The 19,948-nt window shown below is 38.1% G+C and overlaps 1 protein-coding gene and 1 pseudogene across 3 annotated transcripts in view; one reads left to right on the top strand and one right to left on the bottom strand.

The window, feature by feature from the left end:
* DCDC2 (doublecortin domain containing 2) overlaps window positions 1-19,948 on the bottom strand; it is a 208,869-nt gene that overhangs the window by 124,312 nt on the left and 64,609 nt on the right. For 2 of the 3 annotated variants that reach the window (XM_060189294.1, XM_007525942.3), the window contains exons 4-6: window positions 5,369-5,445; window positions 5,087-5,218; window positions 649-799 (exon numbers count right to left, since the gene is read on the bottom strand). In XM_060189294.1, the coding sequence (XP_060045277.1) occupies window positions 649-799; window positions 5,087-5,218; window positions 5,369-5,445 (360 nt within the window). The remainder of the gene's footprint in view (window positions 1-648; window positions 800-5,086; window positions 5,219-5,368; window positions 5,446-19,948) is intronic. The other variant, XM_060189295.1, reaches the window with a different exon arrangement.
* The window catches only part of LOC132538177 (elongation factor 1-alpha 1-like), a 45,372-nt pseudogene continuing 38,053 nt past the window's right edge, over window positions 12,630-19,948 (top strand).

Genomic DNA, 19,948 nt, shown 5'->3' with positions numbered 1-19,948 from the left:
ACTAGGGAAAGATAGAAACAGACTGGGAGTATGGGATCAACCAGCCAATGCCCATGTTCAGCAAAGAAGCAGTTAAAAAAGCCAGACTTCCCACCTTCTGTACCCCATAAAGATCTTTAATCCATACTCCCAAGGGGATAAAGAATAGGGAAACTTTCAATGGAAGGGATGGGATGTGAAACTCTGGTGGTGGGAATTGTATGGAATTATACTTCTCTTGTCCCACAATCTAATCAATCATTATAAATCACAAGTAAATAAATATTTTAAAAATCTCCCTATTTTTTTATACTATTTACCTTTGATAGAAACCCAAAATAGCAAAACATTGGCATTTTCTTCAGTAAGTTTCTAAATCAAGTCATGTTCATTATATATATATTCAATCTATTTTTTTGTTGTTAATAATCTATAATAAATGGTAAAAAACAACTACATAATCATTCATAGTTCCTCAAAATCATATTTTGTGCAACATAATATTAATTTTTAATATTCAATCATGATTATGGTTATTAAAAAAGGATAACTAAAGTCTTGCTCTTTAGCTGATAAATACGGTAATACAAAATATTTCAGTTATCAGAAAACAAATCAATGTTATCTCAAGTTACAATTAAAGTATGAACAGTGAATGAGGATGACTACTTGCCCATAAGATCTTCTCATTGTTGACTTGTCGAAAAGCAATTCTGTGTAAGGCAATTTCTTAAACTTATCTCTGCCAACAGCCACATAAAACTGTCCATTTTCCAGTTCTTCCCCATTCTCAACCAGTTTCCCTTCTAAGGTATAAAGCCTGACAAAATATAAATGCCAACAATTACAATTTTGACAAGCATTGAAAGAAATTCTAAAAAGCACAAAGTAATTAAAAGCAATCTGATCTTAATTTCACTCATTTGTTTCTGTTCTAATTATTGAATGGTAAATGTTTCAGTCATTAGATTCAACTAAATGGCTATGTTATAAAGCAGATAAAGACACTACACAGCTGTATAGTGTTACATTCAAATAAAACTGAAAGAAAGAAAGATCTCTATTGCTATTACAATTAAAAATTCAAAGATGGGGTCGGGTATAGGCACAACGGGTTAAGCGCACATAGTAGGAAGTGCAAGGGCCTGTGCAAGGATCCTAGTTTGAGCCCTTGGCTCCCCACCTGCAACAAGGACACTTCACAGGTGGTTAAGCAAGGCTGAAGATCTCTCTCTCTCTCTCTCTCTCTCTATATATATATATATATATATATATATATATATATATATATATTTATATACACACACATACACACACACACACACATATATATATATATATATATATATATATATATATCACACACACATAAGATATATATATATATCTTCCCCTACCCTCTCAATTTCTCTCTGTCCTAGCCAATAAAAATGGGGGGAGGGGGAATGGCCTCCAGGAGCAGTGGATGCATAGTGCAGGCACTGAGACTCAATGATAACCCTGGAGGCAGAAAAAATTAAATAATTTTTTAAAAAAAATTAAAAGCTCAAAGAAAAAGCTGTTTTACAGAACTTCATGCTTTCAGTTTCAAAACTGGCTCTTCTATACGTATTTTGTAAATCACTTTTAAATCGGTTACCTTAAGGTATTTCTCAGACTGACAAGCCTCTGAATTCTGCGTCAGAAAAATCCTCAGCCAAAATATTATATACAAATATACAGAAGTGGGTCAGAGACTAGGGGTGAGAGGGCAAAAGGGAAAAGAACCCATTTCCAAGCTTAATGATGCAGAACTGCATAGCATTCATGCTTCTCTCTTTTTTTTAGCCTTCCCTCATCTTCCCAGAATCAAGGAATTTCACAAGGGCCTCCCTTTACTGTAAAACTACTGCTGTAAATTGCACTTAATGGGTTACATATTAGAAGGACAGTGGTAATTCCACTAGAAAATATAAGGTGTCCACAGAATATTTTTAAATCAAAGAAAAAAATATTACTAAAAAACTATACCAGATGCAAGTATAGTAGAAGGCAATATAGAGATTGCTCAAAATTCTTCCTTGAAGCTTCATCCAAGATAATGCAAAGGAAGTAACTCTATCATTTTTAACATCTCAGTAGTATTCATATATATGGATATGGATATCTATGAATAGTACTATGAATACATACATTCCCATCTTTCTTAGTCACTCATCTGTTGTTGGACACTAGGATTGCTTCTAAGTTTGGTTTATTACAAACTGTGCTTCTATGAACAGAGGTGTAAACAGATCTCTTCAGGTGGGTATAGTGATAGAGAAGGAATTAAATTGGGGTAAGATTATTTTGCTCATGATGGAGATAACCAGTGACAATGGAGAAAGTGATCTATTCAATTGAGATCTAGACTCATCGTGTCTGATGATTAGCTTAGACATCAAATAGATCCCTCTCTCCCTTGTCACTAGTTATCTCCATCAGTAACAACACAATGGAACCCTTTGGAGGCCCCCATAGGACCTTGCCCTCAATGTGGTTCAGCAATGGTAGATTCCATCCTCTGAAGGGAAGTTGGATAGCATACTCTCACTACCACCTGAGGAAGATGGGTCCTGAAATAGGTGCAACTTGGAATGACCACAGAATGTGAGTTCATACCTACAGGGATTCAAAGGTTACATAGGCTCCTAAGCTGAATATGGGCCCCAAATCAAATAGACAGAATTTACAGTAAACAATATTTATATACTTTTCCCGTATTTAAGAGCTACTCTCTTCCCTGATCCAGCTTTCTAGCCCTTTTTCCAGCCATGACATTATCTCCCCAGACAAAAACTTGGGTCCACCTGCATATCAGATGTCAGGCTCAGGCAAAAACTAATAAAGTCATGGACGCTTTGGAATTTACCTAAAATAGACCTACTAGCTATTTTCAAAACGGAGACCCCAAATCTTCATCTGCAACATTCCAGCCTTTAGCTTCATGATTAATCAACAATTTGTATGACTTTATATGTTAACTCTTTTTTCAGACACCAGGTTCCAGATGCTAACATGATGCCAACCAGACTTCCCTGGGCAGATGACCCCACAAATATGTCCTGAAGCCCCACTTCCCCAGAGCTCTGTCCCACTCGGAAAAGAGAGAGACAGGCTGGGAGTATGGATTGACCTGTCAATGCCCATGTTCAGCAGGGAAGTAATTACAGAAGCCAGACCTTCCAACTTCTGCACCCCATAATGACCCTGGGTCCATTCTGGGTCCATTCTTCCATATCAGGGAAGGGGATGGGATATGACGTTCTGGTGGTGGGAATTGTGCCCCTCTTATCCTATGGTTTTGTCAGTGTTTCCATTTTATTATTATTATTTTTTTAGATAGAGTATTTCACAGGCACCTTTCATAGAGAGATGAGAGATTATATCCATGTCTCAGGTCCCAGGTTCAATCCCTGACACCATCACAAGCCAGATTTGTGCAGTGCTCTAGTTTAAAGAGAGGGGGGAGGGAGAAGGAGAGGGAGAGGGAGAGGGAGAGGGAGAGGGAGAGGGAGAGGGAGAGGGAGAGGGAGAGGGAGAGGGAGAGGGAGAGGGAGAGGGAGAGGGAGAGGGAGAGGGAGAGGGAGAGGGAGAAGACTCAAAGAGTCACAACAGAAAACTCTTGAATAGTGGTCTGGGAGGTGGCACAGTGGATAAAGCACTGGACTCTCAAGTGTGAGGTCCCAAATTCAAACCTCAGCAGCACATGGACCAGAGTGATGTCTGGTTCTTTCTCTTTCTCCTCCTATCTTTCTCATGAATAAATAAATAAAATTTTTTAAAAACTCTTGAATGGATTTCAAATATGTGCACTGTGTATTTAAAATATATTCTTAATATGTTCTGTGCATGTATATTTCATTTGTAATTTTATCTAGGATAAAATAAATATAAGTCTCTGTTCAAGAGATAATTTCATAGGATTTACAATTTTTTAAAATGTTTATTTATTTCCTTTTGTTGCCCTTGTTGTTTTATTGTTGTAGTTATTATTGTTGTCATCGTTAGATAGGATGAAGAGAAATGGAGAAAGGAGGAGAAGACAGAGAGGAAGAGAGGAAAAACAGACACCTGCAGACCTGCTTCAGCACTTGTGAAGCGACTCCCCTGCAGGTGGGGAGCCGGGGGCCTGGGGCCTGAACTGGACTTGCACAGTTCCTTGCGCTTTGCACCATGTGGGTTTAACCTGCTTCGTTACCGCCCAACTCCCAGGATTTACAATTTTTAAGTCATAAATTTACTCCACTTAAATTTCAGAATTTGAAAAAAAAAATGCTTTAATTTCTCAAGTTTAGAAAACCCCAGTTAACTATTCTTTCCAACCTGATTCATTCTCAAACCTATTACTCACATCCCAATATCCCTTCTTTTACTCCAGGCAAATAATTTAAAAGGAAAAAAAAAGTCTCCTGAAGAAAAGGATAACTAATGAAGAGTAACGGAGTGAACTGACTTACTCAAAAAATATCATTTTGGAGCTGGGTAATGATGCACCTGGTTGAACGCACATGTTACCATGTGCGAGGACCCAGGTTCAAGTCCCTAATCCCTACTTGGAAGGGGGAAGTTTTTGTGAGTGGTGAAGCAGTTTTGCAGATATCTCTATCTCACTATCACACTCTTCCCTCTCAATTTCTGGCTGTCTTTTCCCAATAAATAAATATAATTAAAAATGAAAACATAAAAATTATCTTGTTCAAGTGAGTTATGCAAAAAGACTTCTATGCTTGAGACTCCAAAAGTCCCAGGTTCAATGTTCCACATTACAATAAGCCAGAGCTGAGCAGTGTTCTAGTAAAAACTTAATAAATTAATTTTATCATGTCCAACTACAGCAATACCAAAATGCTAGCCTATGTACTCTAAACCAAATGAATAAGGATAACTAAAAAATTTTTGATTGGCTACTATGTACCAAGGACTTCTCTGTGCCCAAAAACAACCCTATAAACTAATTGCTATTATACACTCATTTTACAGAAAAAGGGAACTGAGGTATAATCAAGCTTAACTGATGAGCCAAAATTCCCATCTAATGGCCAATAACCTAACAGTTCCTAAATCTATCCTGTCACAAGAGACCTACCTGTGCACAGCTCCACTCCGGAGGGTTATTTTTTCTGTGACCATTTGGAGCACATGATCCCACTGATTCAAGGCTTTTCTAGGGATAAGGAGGCGAGAAGCAGGGTTTATGAGGTCTCCATTTGCAATTAAGCTAGGGGGAGAAAAGAAAGAAAGAAAAAAGCAAATCCTGTGAGCCAAACTATTTGAAAAAAAGTATGTATGTAAAGCTACAAAATAAATTCTAAACTAGAAAGAAACCAACACACCAATTTCAACTCAAAATACAAAGGACTCCACTTACAAGATCGTGCAGGGCTCTTGAGGTGTTCTTCTAAATCGAGCGGACACATTGAGCTTGCTGTGGATTACTGGTCTTACCTTTAAAGGAAAGAAATACAAATCACTAAGCTTATGTGAGCTCTCTCTCTTTTTTTTTTAATTGGGGGTTAATGGTTTACAGGACAGTTATAAAACACATGGGTAAAATTTCTCATCTCAGAATGGTAGATATTTGTAAAACACTCTCACCCCCAGCCTAGGTCCTTTTCTACTACCATGCACCAGGACCCCAAGCTACAGACTTCCAGGAACTGATGAGAAACCCACAGTACATCTTTGTTAAAAAGTGGAATTTCTTCTCCCACCTATATAAATATACTGCCTTTTCCTCTAGCAGTATAATATGGCCATTATAAAGAACTCAATAAATAAATAAATGTCCTAGGAGATCGCACAATGGTTATGCAAAGGACTTTTTTTATTTCTTTATTTGGAGATTAATGTTTTACAGTGGACAGTAAATTCAGTAGTTTGTACATGCATATAACATTTCCCAGTTTTCCACATAACAATACAAGCCCCACTAGGTCTTCTTATGCAAAGGACTTTGACGCCTAATATCCATGTTTGGCTTAGTCAACTGGTAAGGAAACTACCACCAAACAAATAAATGCAGGGCATGCTTATAACTGACATGTATGTCATGATTCTTTGCTGGGTTCAACACTGTTTTAGGAAAGCAAGTTTGTTTGGAGATAAAGAAGTGAATTAGCCTAGTGAATCAGAGAATGGAATCACTCCCTGACTGCAAATGATGATGGTAGATAGACAGACAATTAACTTACTTTTTATCTTCTTGGAAATATACCCAAAATCCAAGGAGGCAAAAATGTCCTAAAACCATGCTTACTCTGTGAGTTCACAGAGTCACATACACTTTCTAATTTATCACCCTGTCTCTGGTATTTTATTTACTTATGTCATAAGCAGTCTAATCATTTAAAAACTAATTATTTAACTAATTAAAAGCTTCATGTGAACTTGATAATATTTCGCATGCAATTAAACTCAAGTTTAAAAATTTTGTGACACTTACTACTGGTTCAACATTCAAGTTAAAATTTGAGTGGCTCAAAAGTATGAATTTGTTTATTATAAAAATAAACTCAATGAAACTACAAATATATATATATGAAACAACAGCATCAAGTTTCATAAACTGAGTCATTGACTAGAGGTTTGGAATTCTGAACTTCAGTATTGAGTGCCATAACTTTCTGCATGAAGCCATTTAATGCCTTACACCTCATTTTCTTGATCTGCAAAAAAGAGAGTTAATCCTGCTAAACTAGCCCAAAGGGATGCTACATGAACTAATTAATGAAGTGGCAATACTAATCCCTGGGGCTGTTAGGTTGAATGCTTCAGAAGCTCTATCTGCCTCAAATCTCAACACTCAGCCACCTCTTGCAATCCAAGACCAAGAAAACCAAATTCCGTCTAACTGCCTAAGGAAATTATGCAACGCCATGGAAGCCATTACAAAATCCTGGTGTCCACTGACCTCCACTAAAACCTCATTATGGAAATGTAAAAGTCAATTTTAAATCACTTTTGAAAAGTATATGATTTTGTGACTATGCATATTAAGTTAAACATGAGCAGTTAGGAGAAAAATATATATTAAATTCAATTGCAAAATATATGCCAATCTACACAAAGAAACACCAACTCTGCTTTATTTTGTGGCTTTAATTAAAAGTGGGTTCTCAAAATGGCAGATTTTGAAGAAAAGGTGTTAAGATTTTGCGAAGAGAGCCAATATATGTGGATATCTTCGCCCACCCTGTTCAACGCTTGACATCTCGTCACCCAATCTGGTCCCCTACGCCTACACTGAACTTCTCTGTTCCAGACTCTTGGAAACAGAGTTGGCAGTCAGCTGAGGTCAAGAACAAACACCTCATCACAGACCCCTGCAAGCGTCAACCTGGCTTTGACCTAGCACGTTATGATTGGGCCCTCCTCAATCGCTATCGAACAGGCCATGGCCGGTGCGCTGCTATGTTCCATGGTTGGGGAGCCAGAGATGACCGAACTGCCCCTGCAGCTACAGACAGACTATGACCCACATAGTCAACGACTGACACCTCTCCAGATTCAAAGGAGGTCTCGAAACTTTACATCAGGCTCAATCTGACGCTGTTGACTGGCTACGGAAGAAGGGCAAACGCTAGAAGAAGAAAGAGAGCACACAGTATCAAAGAAGACAAAGTCCTTTTACAAAGCATTTAATCAGGGCCAGGGTAGATAGCATAATGGTTATGCTAAGAGATTCTCACGCCTAAGGCTCCAAGTTCCAGGTTTAATAACTTCTGGCACCACCATAAGCCAGAGCAAATCAGTGCTCTGGTAAATAAAACAAAGTATTTAATCAATTCATCCAACCCACTGGTATTGTTCTCCACATCATTTAACTAATGGTAATCAAATCTTTACTTTTTAATATTCTATTTTTCATTTTAACAGGAGAGAGTGAAAAAGGGAGAGGAAATACATAAATATAGAGAGAAATATACAGAGAGAGAGAATATGAGACCAAACACTACTCAGCTCGGGTTTATGGTGGTACTGGAGATTGAACCTAGGACTTCAGAGTGTCAGGCATCAAAGTCTTTTTGCATAAGCATTATGCTGTCTCTCCAGACTGGCAACCAAATCTTTATACCTAGTCCAGATCTTCCTCTCAACACCAAAGCTATATAACTAAGCAGATATATGACTTTTGGCAACTTAAAAAGTTATTAGAACAAAGTTTTCTAAACTCTGTTCCTAAATATTTTTCTCATTAAATTTGCATAAACCACTTATAGTTTTTGGAAAATAGCTGCAAAAATATTTCATCAAAGGCATATAATTATCAATACATTCAAACAACAATGTAGTCCTACAACTTCTTCCTAAAAATTACTTAATCTGTCCCCTCTTCCAATATCCCATACACCAGGGGACAGGTCAACACAAAACTCCACGAGTTGCACCCGAAAAAATGAAACATTCCTGCCTATTTCACCCACCTACTTCTGAATAAGCCTTCCACTAGCACTTACTCAGGCATCATTTCCTTATGCAAGCACCTTTAAAGGCTTCCAGTGCCTTCACATTAAGGGATTGGATATCTGGATGCTACTGATCCTGGCTTCATTGTACCATAGTCTGGTAGCAACCCTCACCATTCTGAACTCAGCTGATATAATTCTCTCCTTGAAAATGTCATACCAACTCTTTTTTTTTTTTTTTTTTTTTTTGCCTCCAGAGTTATTGCTGGGGCTCAGTGCCTGCACCACGAATTCACTGCTGAAAAAACTGCTGTTTTTTTTCCCTTTTGTTGCCCTTGTTTTATCATGGTTTTGGTTATTCTTGTTGTTATTGATGCCATTGTTACTGAATAGAACAGAGAAACGGAGAGAGGAGGGGAAGACAGAGGTAGAGAAAGATAGACACCTGAAGACCTGCTTCAACACTTGTGAAGTGACCCCCCTGCAAGTGGGTAGCTGGGGGCTCGAACCAGGATCCTTATGCCAGTCCTTGTGCTTCATACCATGTGCGCTTAATCCACTGCACTACCGCCTGCCCCCACCAACTCTTTTCATATAGTAACTCTTTCCATAAACTCCCCTTATGTAGTCAGTAAGGTTGAATTTTGAACATGAGTTTGAACTGCACAAATTCCTTTATACATGGATCTTTTTGTTAATGGAAGATGTAAACTTTCGATATCAACAAATGCAGCACAGTATTGAAAATGTATTTCCCCTTTCCTGTGATTGTCTTAATTTTTCCAGTTTATTTTATTGTAATAGTACAGTATATACACATGCAACATACAAACTATATATTAATCAACTATTTATGTTATCCATAAAACTTCAGGCTACTGATAAAGTTTTGAGAAGTCAAAAATTATTGGGGGCTAAAGGTATCTCACTGGGTAGGGTGCATGTCATGCCATGTATGTAGCCCATAGCTGATCCCTAGCATCACACAGAGGTGCTGCAGCACTAGAGAAAGATCTCACACAGTGTCCTTCTCTGCATGTCTACCTTTCTGAAGAAAAAGGTGACCTGAAGGCTGGGCAGTGATACACCTGGTTGAATACATGTTACAATGTGCAAGGACCTGGGTTCAAGCTCCTGGTCCCCACCTGCAGTGGGGAAGGTTCACAAGAAGCAGTGCTGTAGGTCTCTCTCTCTCTCTCCCACTCCACTCTCAATTTCTGTCTCCATCAAATAATAAATAAATAATAAATATTAAAAGAAAGAAAAAGGAAAGGGAAGAAAAAAGAGAAAAGAGGAAAAGAGAGGAGGGAAGATGAAGAGAGGGGAGGAGGAGAGGGGAGGGGAAGGGGAAGGAAGGGAAGGGAAGGTGACCTAAGTGGTGAAATCACTCATTCACAGGCTTTTGCTCTGAAAAATATGTATATACTTGAACTTCTGACTATGCAGGTATGGAGTCAGTGCCACTAAGCTACATATTATTCAAGAATCAACTCTTCCTATGTGGGATATTTCTCTCTGTTAATTTTTCAGTAAGCAGTCTCATCTATAACTCAAAAACCACTTCATGATGCTTTGGGTATAGAATTCACTTAGTAAATAATTTTTCAAAAATTAGGAGCAATTTTTATAGCATAACCATCCCAGAACTATACCAAATGCCTTCCATGTTACCTTGACTTTACAGTATCTTTATAAAGTAGCAATTCTCAAATAAGTTTACAAGTATGAAACATCAGCATTTATAAATGCTTTCATTAATTTATTCACCAATTTTCAAGTATATGTCAGAAAAACATTCTGGTGATAACTAATCCAATTGTCCAAATGAAAAAAGGTGAACCTCTCTACCTACCAAGGTCGCATATTAAGGAAAGCAATTATTGCATGAATCCATTTAATGTTCTTAGTCAAAGAGTTCATTTCTCCCCTATCATTGCTCAAGACAGCAATGATAAACAGGCCACTAGGTTCCAGACGCTACCATGATGCCAACCTGACTTCCCTGGACAGACAACCCCACCAGTATGTCCTGGAGCCCCGCTCCCCCAGAGCCTCACCCACTAGGGAAAGAGAGAGACAGGCTAGGAGTATGGATCAACCTGTCAACACCCATGTTCAGCGGGGAAGCAATTACAGAAGCCAGACCTTTCACCATCTGCATCCCATAATGACCTTGGGTCCATACTCCCAGAGGGATAAAGAATAGGAAGGCTATCGCGGGAGGGGATGGGATGCAGAGTTTTGATGGTGGGAATTGTGTGGAGTTGTATCCCTCTTATCCTAGGGTTTTGTCAGTATTTCATATATATAGTGCTCCAAATCATTGATTGTCAGAGAAGTGCAAATAAAGACAAAAATAACATACCAAAAAAAAAAAAAACAAAGAAAAGAAACTGGCCACTATCAGTATACACATATTTGCACCATTTAAATAAGATCACCCTTGATTTTAAATAACTAAATATATGCAAATATTCATATAATTCATATATCCAGACCACTCTCATTCAGTAACCCCAAAATCTTCTTACACTCACTCAAGCTTCTCTTTAGCTATAGCAAATCAAATGTTCTTTACATGACTATAACTGTATACTCATGATATAAGATCACATCATGGGCAGGAAAGATAGCATAATGGTTATGCAGATTCTCATGCCTGAGGCTCCCAGGTCCCAGGTTCAATCCCCCATACCACCATATGCCAGAACTGAGATTAAAAAATAAATAAATAATCGCAAAATATAAGATTATATTATATATTATTGGAGCCTCAGTAAAATGAAAAATTGTTATCTTTTAAGCCACCCTAAATGTTTATAAATTCCAGAAAGGTATAGTGGCAAAATTAGCCCAGCCACTGAAAAAAACTGAGGAAGATTATTTTCATCAGCTTTGCTATATAATAATAAAAATTTCCAACCACTCACTTCACAGAGACCTAGTTATAGAAGATGTCTCTAATTGTAACGAACAAGCCATTTAGAACATTCCCAGAAGGGTCCAATTAGTGTCTCTGAGCTGATGAAACCACTCATCTCTACCCGGGTCCCATACAGGTGCCCATGTTGTTGTGGCCAATCCAAAGACTGATTCCCAGAGGTAGGATTAGTATCCATCCATCAAGTGTGGATTATCATCTCTTACTTAGAGGGCTGCTATGCTGCCAATGTGGTTACCTTATCAATAGGTTATAACTCTGTCTGTAGTTGCAAACTATTCTCTAAACTTTACTGCAACAGAAAGACCATTCAAAATAAATTCTCCAACAAATAAATGACACAGGTATTCAAAACAAAGCAAGGTAGAGGCCGATGGTGGCTCACTCCATAAAGCAGACACATTACCATGATTGAGAATCCAGGTTCAAGTTCCTGGTCCCCACTTGTAAGGAGAAAGCTTCATGAGTGCTGGAGCAATACTGCAGATATATTTCTTTGTCTCTCACTCTCTATTAAAAAGATGAATGGAAAAACATTTTCAGGAACATAAAAAAATATAAAAATTCGAGCCATCGAAGCAATATCTCATCATATCACTTTAAAAAAAAAAATAAGTCAAAGCACTCCTCAGCTCTAGCTTATGATGAATGGTGGTGTTAAGGACTGAACCAGGGACCTTGGAGTTTCAGGCATAGAAAATTTTTGCATAACCACTAAGCAATCTCCCGAGTTCATCACAAAATCTTAAACTATTGAGTTTTACATTTTTTTCTTTGTTGCACCTTGTGGAACAGTTTCAAAGATCAGGTTACCCTAAGCACTCTGATCATATAATGTTAAACCTGATGTTAACTTTACTCTGAAATAATTATTTGAATGGTTATTCATCTTATAGGAAAACTAAACAGAAGTTGAATAATTTTAAGGCATTCATAATAAGTCTACATTAGTTTCTTTACTGCTATGCTGAAAAAGAATAATATGACTTCCACCAAGTTAAAAATATAACTGATTAACCCAAGAGAACTCTTGGGAGAAATTACTGGAACTGCCACTAACCAAGCAAAGAAAGAAAGAGAATAAAGAATGGCTTTTTCTTTTATATACCTTCTTGAATTATTGTACCATGCTTGAAAATTCACCATTGTCATTTTTTGTTTCTTTTGTTTTCCCAAATGGGATTCTTGTTACCAAACCAATCTAAGTTGTGGAATGTAAAATTTCCACTAAGAATGCCAAGCAGCTGTTTGCAACCACATACAAAACTAGATCAAAGTTAACAATGCCGGTATGCTGGGGCAGTCCCTATGGGTGGAGCAAAGCTCCTACTGGCATTTAAAACAGTCATTTGGTCCCCACGGCTCCCACGGAAGAATGTGCTAACTGTACATAATCTACATTCGGTCTTCCATAAATACAAAGAAAGCTATTAATTTACCAATAGACAGCAAGGAAAGGGACACCAACAGTGTTGCCTGTTGCACTGGTTTTGTGCACCATGCTAAGAATTTAGCACTGAGAAGGTCAAAAATGGGTCTACTTCCTGCTGAGCTGGCTGGAAGTAGAACAACCCCAGCTGACTGAGACAATTAAGTAAAGGGATGAAAAAGCAGCACAGAATGATTAGAGAGCACTGCAATGGAAGTTGTTTTCAGGCCCCGTAAACTCAGCCCATCACAAAGTGGGTCACTTCACCAACCTGAATGGCTTTATGGTGAGGGGACAACATTTCCACAATCTCTAAACCCCCAACAAGTTTCTAAATTCTCCAAACATATCAAAATGTAATTAAAACACAGCTTATCTCAATTTCAAAAAAAAATGCCTTTTAGTTAAACTATCAAAAGCATGACCTTGCTAACTTAAGTGTTCAAAAAATTGCTGAAGCAATTACGATTCCTATGAGTTGGAACAAAATGTCATTAAGTGAATCAAATGGGATATCACTATGGTATCTGCTACTCATTGCTACAAAAAAAAATTGACGAGGCCAACTATAAAATCATCTATAGATTTCAGTTTCAAGTGTTCTCTAGACAACTAAGTATAAACAAAGGGAGAGGAAACTCTTTAAGAATGCTTTTTTAAAATATATATTTATTTTAATGAAAAAATGATACAAAGAGAAACCAGAGCACTGATCAGCTCTGGTTAATGGTGGTGGTAGGGACTGAACTTGTGACCTCAGGGCCTCAGACATGAATATAATTTGCATAACCATTATGCTGTCTCCCTAGCCCTAAGAATGTTTTTTTGTTAACTTATCACTTTGGAGATCATTATTATCAAATAATTAATATCAACTACAATATGGGAAAGTTTAACCCACAATAAAGCACAAACAGTAACAAATGAACCTAAGGGTATTATACAATACAACCACACTATAAGAGGCTAGGAAGAAAAAAGTGGCCCAAGTAACTTGGGAAAACAATTTTCTTACTGAATACTGGAAAGCTAGTTACAAAAAGTAAGCAAATATTGATTCTAGTTAACTAAATGTTTTTACTGGGTGATGGGTTAGTAATCTTAAAACTATTTTGTGTGTCCATTAAAGTTGAACAAACACATGCATATGCTGGAGATAGTAAGAGTGGTGTAGTCCATTGGTAGAAAAAAAGAAATTATAAATAAGGAATGAAGAAGGCTCTTTATGTTAGTGTGTAATTGGAAGTATTAGCATGAACTCTGTTTTTAAATACACTCATATATATACAAGCAGTAGATTGGTATATTTGCATATGTACACAGGTGAATATATATAGCAATAAATGAGGATGAGTATTTGCATACTTATGTATATTTTCTAGCTTTGTCTACTCAGAGAGACGAAAAACTACGAGATATCAATAACAAAGAGAACTTACACCCCAAATATTAGTTTCTAAGTATGCCTGTTGAATGAAACAAACTAAGGCTCTTTACGGAATGTTGATTCAATAGCTGGGAGGAGAAAGCATATTAAATGAACCTGGAATATCTGTGGTACACGTGCACAAAAAATGATAGGGGATGTCAAAGAATACACATACAAAAAAATCAGAAAGCTTTCCCCAGGGAACAAAGGAGAGATAATTTAAGTAACAAAATGAGGATAATGGGGGAGTGGAGGGGCAGGTGGTGGCGCACTCCATTTTTCACACATAGTTCGAAGCACAATGACCCGCTCAAGGATTCCCCTGGCTCCCCACCTGCAAGGGGGTCGCTTCACAGGCGGTCTATCATTCTCTCCCCTCTCTATCTTCTCCTCCCCTTTTACTGTCCTATCCAAAAAAAAAAAAACAGGAAAAAAAGGGGGAGAGGTCCATCAGGAGCAGTGGATTCACAGTGCTGGCACCAAGCCCCAGCAATAACTTTGGAGGCAAAAAAACAAATTTGCAAATAATAATATTACTGGGTTAAAAAATACTTAAACATACTTATTATGAGAGAGATAATGATAAAGATAAACTTGGAACAGTGATGCACCCACTTATAAGTGCATATAGTATGATGAGGAAGGGCCCCCACAAAGGTCTGACTTCCAGCCCCCAGTTGCCCACCTGCAGGGGAGACGCTTCACAAGCAGCCAAGCAGGTCTGCAGGTGTCTATCTGTCTCTCTCCCTCTCTATCTCCCCCTCCTTTCTCAATTTCTCTCTGTCTTACCCAATAAGATGGAAGAAAAATGGCCACCAGGAGCAGTGGATTCGTAGTGCCAGCACTGAGCCTAGCGATAACCCTAGAGACAATAAGAGAGACAGAGAGAGAGAGATGCCAGAGCACTGCTCATCTCAGGGATAAGGTAGTACCAGAAACTGAACCTGGGACCTCTGAGGTCACAGGCATGCAGGTAGTCCAATATTACCGGATTTTAACCCAGAGACTAAAATAAATATGGCACGAGTCCATACTAATATAAGTAAATTATTGATTAAAAATAAATATGAGACTGCAAGTAATTCTTCTGCTTAGTAGAATTTCAGTTAATAAATGTAAGGGGGGGGGGGGAGTCGGGCGGTAGCGCAGCAGGTTAAGCACACATGGCGCAAAGCACAAGGACCAGCATAAGGATCCTGGTTTGAGACCCCAGCTCCTCACCTGCAGGGGAGTCGCTTCACAGGCGGTGCAGCAGGTCTGTAGGTGTCTATCTTTCTCTCCCCTTCTCTGTCTTTCCCTACTCTCTCCATTTCTCTCTGTCCTATCCAACAATGAACAACAACAATAATAACTACTGTGGGACTATGTGAAAGCTTGGTAGAGCTTAGGGAAAACTACCCCCATCCCTGGATGGAGGTCTGGGAAAGACACCCCCTTGTTAGCCTCTCTCACAGAGATGAGCAAAGGGGAAAAACAGTCTCTCAGACTCAGTTTCCCCTTATCAGACTCTCAAGCCCACAGAGATCTCACAGTTTCTCCCCACTAACTGCAGGCCACATGGCTGCCTGCTTTAGGGTTCACTCAAAGTTCACAGTCACCCAGAGTTCACACAACCACCTCACTTTTGATCACTAAAGAGAACATACTCCACCAAACACCTCCCTGACATCAGTCAGTGAAGCCCCAAAAACACTATTTCCTTATATCCTTTGATATCTTTGATTTACATCAAGTTTGCTTATCTTCTCTCTATCTAACCTTAACTGGTTTACCCCTATTCTTCTCTCAAATGCCTTTGGGTAATTAAATGCCTGCATCAGGAGACTAATTATTTTGACCTTTATGTATCTGCATCAATTCTTGGCATACCAGCTCCCTACCATAGGGGTAAGCTGACCTTTAAGAAACCTGTAACTTCTGATGTATTTGAAAAATGTTCTTTGTCTGCATCTCTATTTAAACCCAAGCCCAAATTCCAATAAATGAGAGTGTTCCAATTCTTCCAGGTGTCTCTTGTCTATATCGTTGAGTCCTGGAGCTAGCAAGAACCGGTAGTTTACCTTCCTGGCTGAGAATCACCCCACATGAGCCCCAGCAAATTACAACAATAAAACAACAAGGGCAACAAAAGAGAATAAAGAAATAAATATTTAAAAAAAAAAAGAAAGAAAGAAATCAAGGGGCTTTGATAACTAACTGCAACCCAAGGCCCTACGTTGGTTTTCTGGACCAGAGAAAAGGCACTGGGGGATATTGGCAAAATTCTATTAATTATGTACTAGGTTTAATTTCCTGCATTCAATAATGATATCATGGCTATGTAAAATATTAGGAGAGGGAACTAGGTGATATAAAGTATATGAGGAATTTTCTGTACGATTTGGCAATTTTTGTCTAAAGTTATCTCAAAATAAATTTAAACAACTGTGATGTTTAAGACCCCATATCACAACTGAAAATCTCAGATATAGGAGGTCTCCCATGTCCTATCATCACCTCCCTTGCTCTTATCTTCTCCCTATAATCAGTCACAATTCTGCACTTGAAAGTTAAAGGCAGGATGGCTCAGACCATGTTCAAGGACCCAGATTTGAACTGCAGGTCACCACAGAGAAATACTATGAAAAGAATATACTTCATGTACTGTAGTGTTCCCCTCCCCCATCTCTTTGTCTGTCTGTCTCTCTCCCCATCTCCCCCATAAAGAAAAACAAAAGTTCAATAGAAGCAGTGGAATTGTGTGGGTGAGAAGCCATAGAGAAGACAAAAATCCTAGGGGAATAAAACAAAACAAAGAAACAACAAACAAAAAAACCTCCCACTTGTAACTAGACTAAATTTGAGTATCTATCATGTGGTTACATCTAGTTCGTGGTTTAGTTCCAAAGAAGCATAACTCTATTACTTTGTTAAGCCAAAAGATTATTTAAAAAATTGAATAAATGGTCATGCTAACTTTGACACTAAATTAATTTCTTGTATCACTAAAACATAGAAAGTACAGTTGTCATCCAAGTATCAGTTGTAGGTTTTGTTACTAATAATCAAATAGGGTTGTATTTTTTCTACATACCAGGCTTACTAGCTCAGAACAATAAGAAACAATGGTTTGTTGTTAACCAGTGACTCTAGCTTAAGTGGGAAAATATTTGCATTCCCTTAGGGTAGAACCAGGTCAAAAAAAAAAATCTTCACCTCCACATTACAACTGCACCATCCAGGAGGTCAAAGCACATGATGTAGATAAAGAAGAATGTTCAAGGTTCAGTGAGATTTGTTTTTTTACTTAATAAAAATAGAAGGAAAACAAATATTCGGAAGTAACAATTCAAGACGGCCACCCCATGTAATTCATTAGTCTACTAATAGTTTATCTCCATCCTATCCACATTAGAACTTGAGACAAAAAGAAAAAGAAAAAAAAAAAAAAAAAGAATGTCTGAGTGCAGCTTTTACTGAAAACACAGAGGTATATATATATATATTGCAATAAATCAAGTTTGCTGCTTTATCTCACTTATAAATAATTATTGGGCCGGGTGGTGGCACACCTGGTTGAGCGCACATGTTACAATGCACAAGGACCCAGGTTCAAGCCCCCGGTCCCTACCTGATGGGGGAAAGCTTTGCAAGTGATGAAGCAGGGCTGCAGGTGTCTCTCTGTCTCTCCCCCTATTTCCCCCTTCCCTCTCAATTTCTGGCTATCTCTATCCAATAAATAAATAAAGATAATAAAAAATTAATTATTATTATCAAGAAAATCAGAGTCTAGTGCCCTCTTTATTTTGCGTCCCTCTCTCTCTAGACTGTTAAGAGTGAGGGCAATTAATTGAAGAGCAAAGGCACTTTGGTATCTAAAATATTTTAAGACAAAAACAACAGAATATGAAAGGGTTTCATATCCAATTCTAAGGTCAAGTTCATTTTGTTCCCAATCTGACTGCTACCTTATTTGGGGGTGGTAGGATTTAGCTCTCCTACACTTATATACTGACAGGTTGATTTTCAAAATAAAGGTACTCACTTGCAAGTTGCCTATTTTAATTACTCCAAGAACAGTTTTTGTATTACAGTAAATAGGCAAATCATAAAAGTTCTGTTAGCAGGAAATAGAGGTTATCGTACCCAGTAAGGGACTTTCAAAATCTTGAAACTACAACTAACCATCCATCTTAGAAGGAAAAACTTAGACTCTGTCTCTCCCCTACAAAAATAATGGAGATTTTGTTCCCTATTCTAATAGAGAGATTAGTACTTCATATCATGAAGATATTACAGTAATATGTATAAAATTGTTGTGCAAAAAAAAAAAAAAAGCAGGGGCACGGTAAGTGGCTCAAAGATGGTGCACATGATTCTTATGTAGGAGGTCTTGGATTTGAGTTTTAGCACCTATCCAGAAGCACCCTCCATCCAATAGAATGAAACAAAGATTTCAGTTGTATGTGGCAGCACCATATTCTAGACCAGAAATTTTTTTTAATTTTATTTTTATTTATAAAAAGGAAACACTGACAAAACCATAAGATAAGAGGGGTACAACTCCACACAGTTCCCACCACCAGAACTCCGCATCCCATCCTCTCCCCTGATAGCTTTCCTATTCTTTATCCCTCTGGGAGTATGGACCCAAGGTCATTGTGGGATGCAGAAAGTGGAAGATCTGGCTTCTGTAATTGCTTCCTTGCTGAACATGGGCATTGACAGGTTGATCCATACTCCCAGCCTGCCTCTCTCTTTCCCTAGTGGGGAAGGGCTCTGGGGAAGTGGAGCTCCAGGACACATTGGTGGGGTTGTCTGTCCACGGAAGTCTGTAGACCAGAAATTCTAAACAAACTTACCCACAACTTCTTCGTGACTCCAAAGCACATTTAGTGTATAGGCTGGGTTTTATTTTTTTTTTTCAAATAAAATACTAGAGAAAATCCATAACATTTTTCTCACTATCTTTTTAAAAGTATTTTATTTATTTGTTTATTTATTTATTTATTATTAGAATCTGAGAAATTGAAAGGTGAGGGGGAGATAAGAGAGGGAAAGAAAGAGAGACACCTGCAGCTCTGCTTCACCACTGACAACCTTTCTCCCCTGAAGGAGGGGACTGGGGTATTGAACCCAGGTTCTTGTTCATATTAACATATGTACTCAACTGGGTGCACCCCTGCCAGGTCCCTCTCATTCAGTCTTCTTCTTCTTCAGTACTATTCTTACTTATAGCAGTATTAATTCCTTGGCATATCATCAAGGTCTACTTACAAATAAGATGCATACTATAAGTGAAAAATGAGTCAAATTTATTTAATTAATCTTCCTGAAGAAAATTAAGAGTAAGATACCACCCTCCCACCAGGAAGATGCCAGCTTTCCTGTGTGTGTGCCCAGGTTCAAGCCCAGTCAACACTGAACTGGGAATAACTTCGGTGATATGGTCTTTTCCTCCGTCCCTTTATCTCTCTCTCTCTCTCTCTCTCTTCACTTTTCTTTTTCTTTATTTTTCTATTGGGAGAGTAATGTTTCGCAGTCAACACTAAATACAATAGTTTGCACATGCCCTTTATTGTTTTTCTATTTGAAAAGAAATGTCAGTCCAGAGCAGTGAAACCATGGCAATGATTAAAACAAAAAAGAAAAGAAAGAGAACTGAGAAAATTACTTTTCAGTTTTACAACCTCTCTATCTTTTACACAATATTTTACCTGTTATTATTTCAAAACTCACTTCTCCACTGCCATGTGGAATCCAGG

This window comes from Erinaceus europaeus, chromosome 4 (genome assembly GCF_950295315.1).
Source record: "Erinaceus europaeus chromosome 4, mEriEur2.1, whole genome shotgun sequence".
In the NCBI taxonomy this organism is placed as follows: Eukaryota; Metazoa; Chordata; class Mammalia; order Eulipotyphla; family Erinaceidae; genus Erinaceus; species Erinaceus europaeus.
This window is presented reverse-complemented; position numbering and strand designations above follow the sequence as displayed.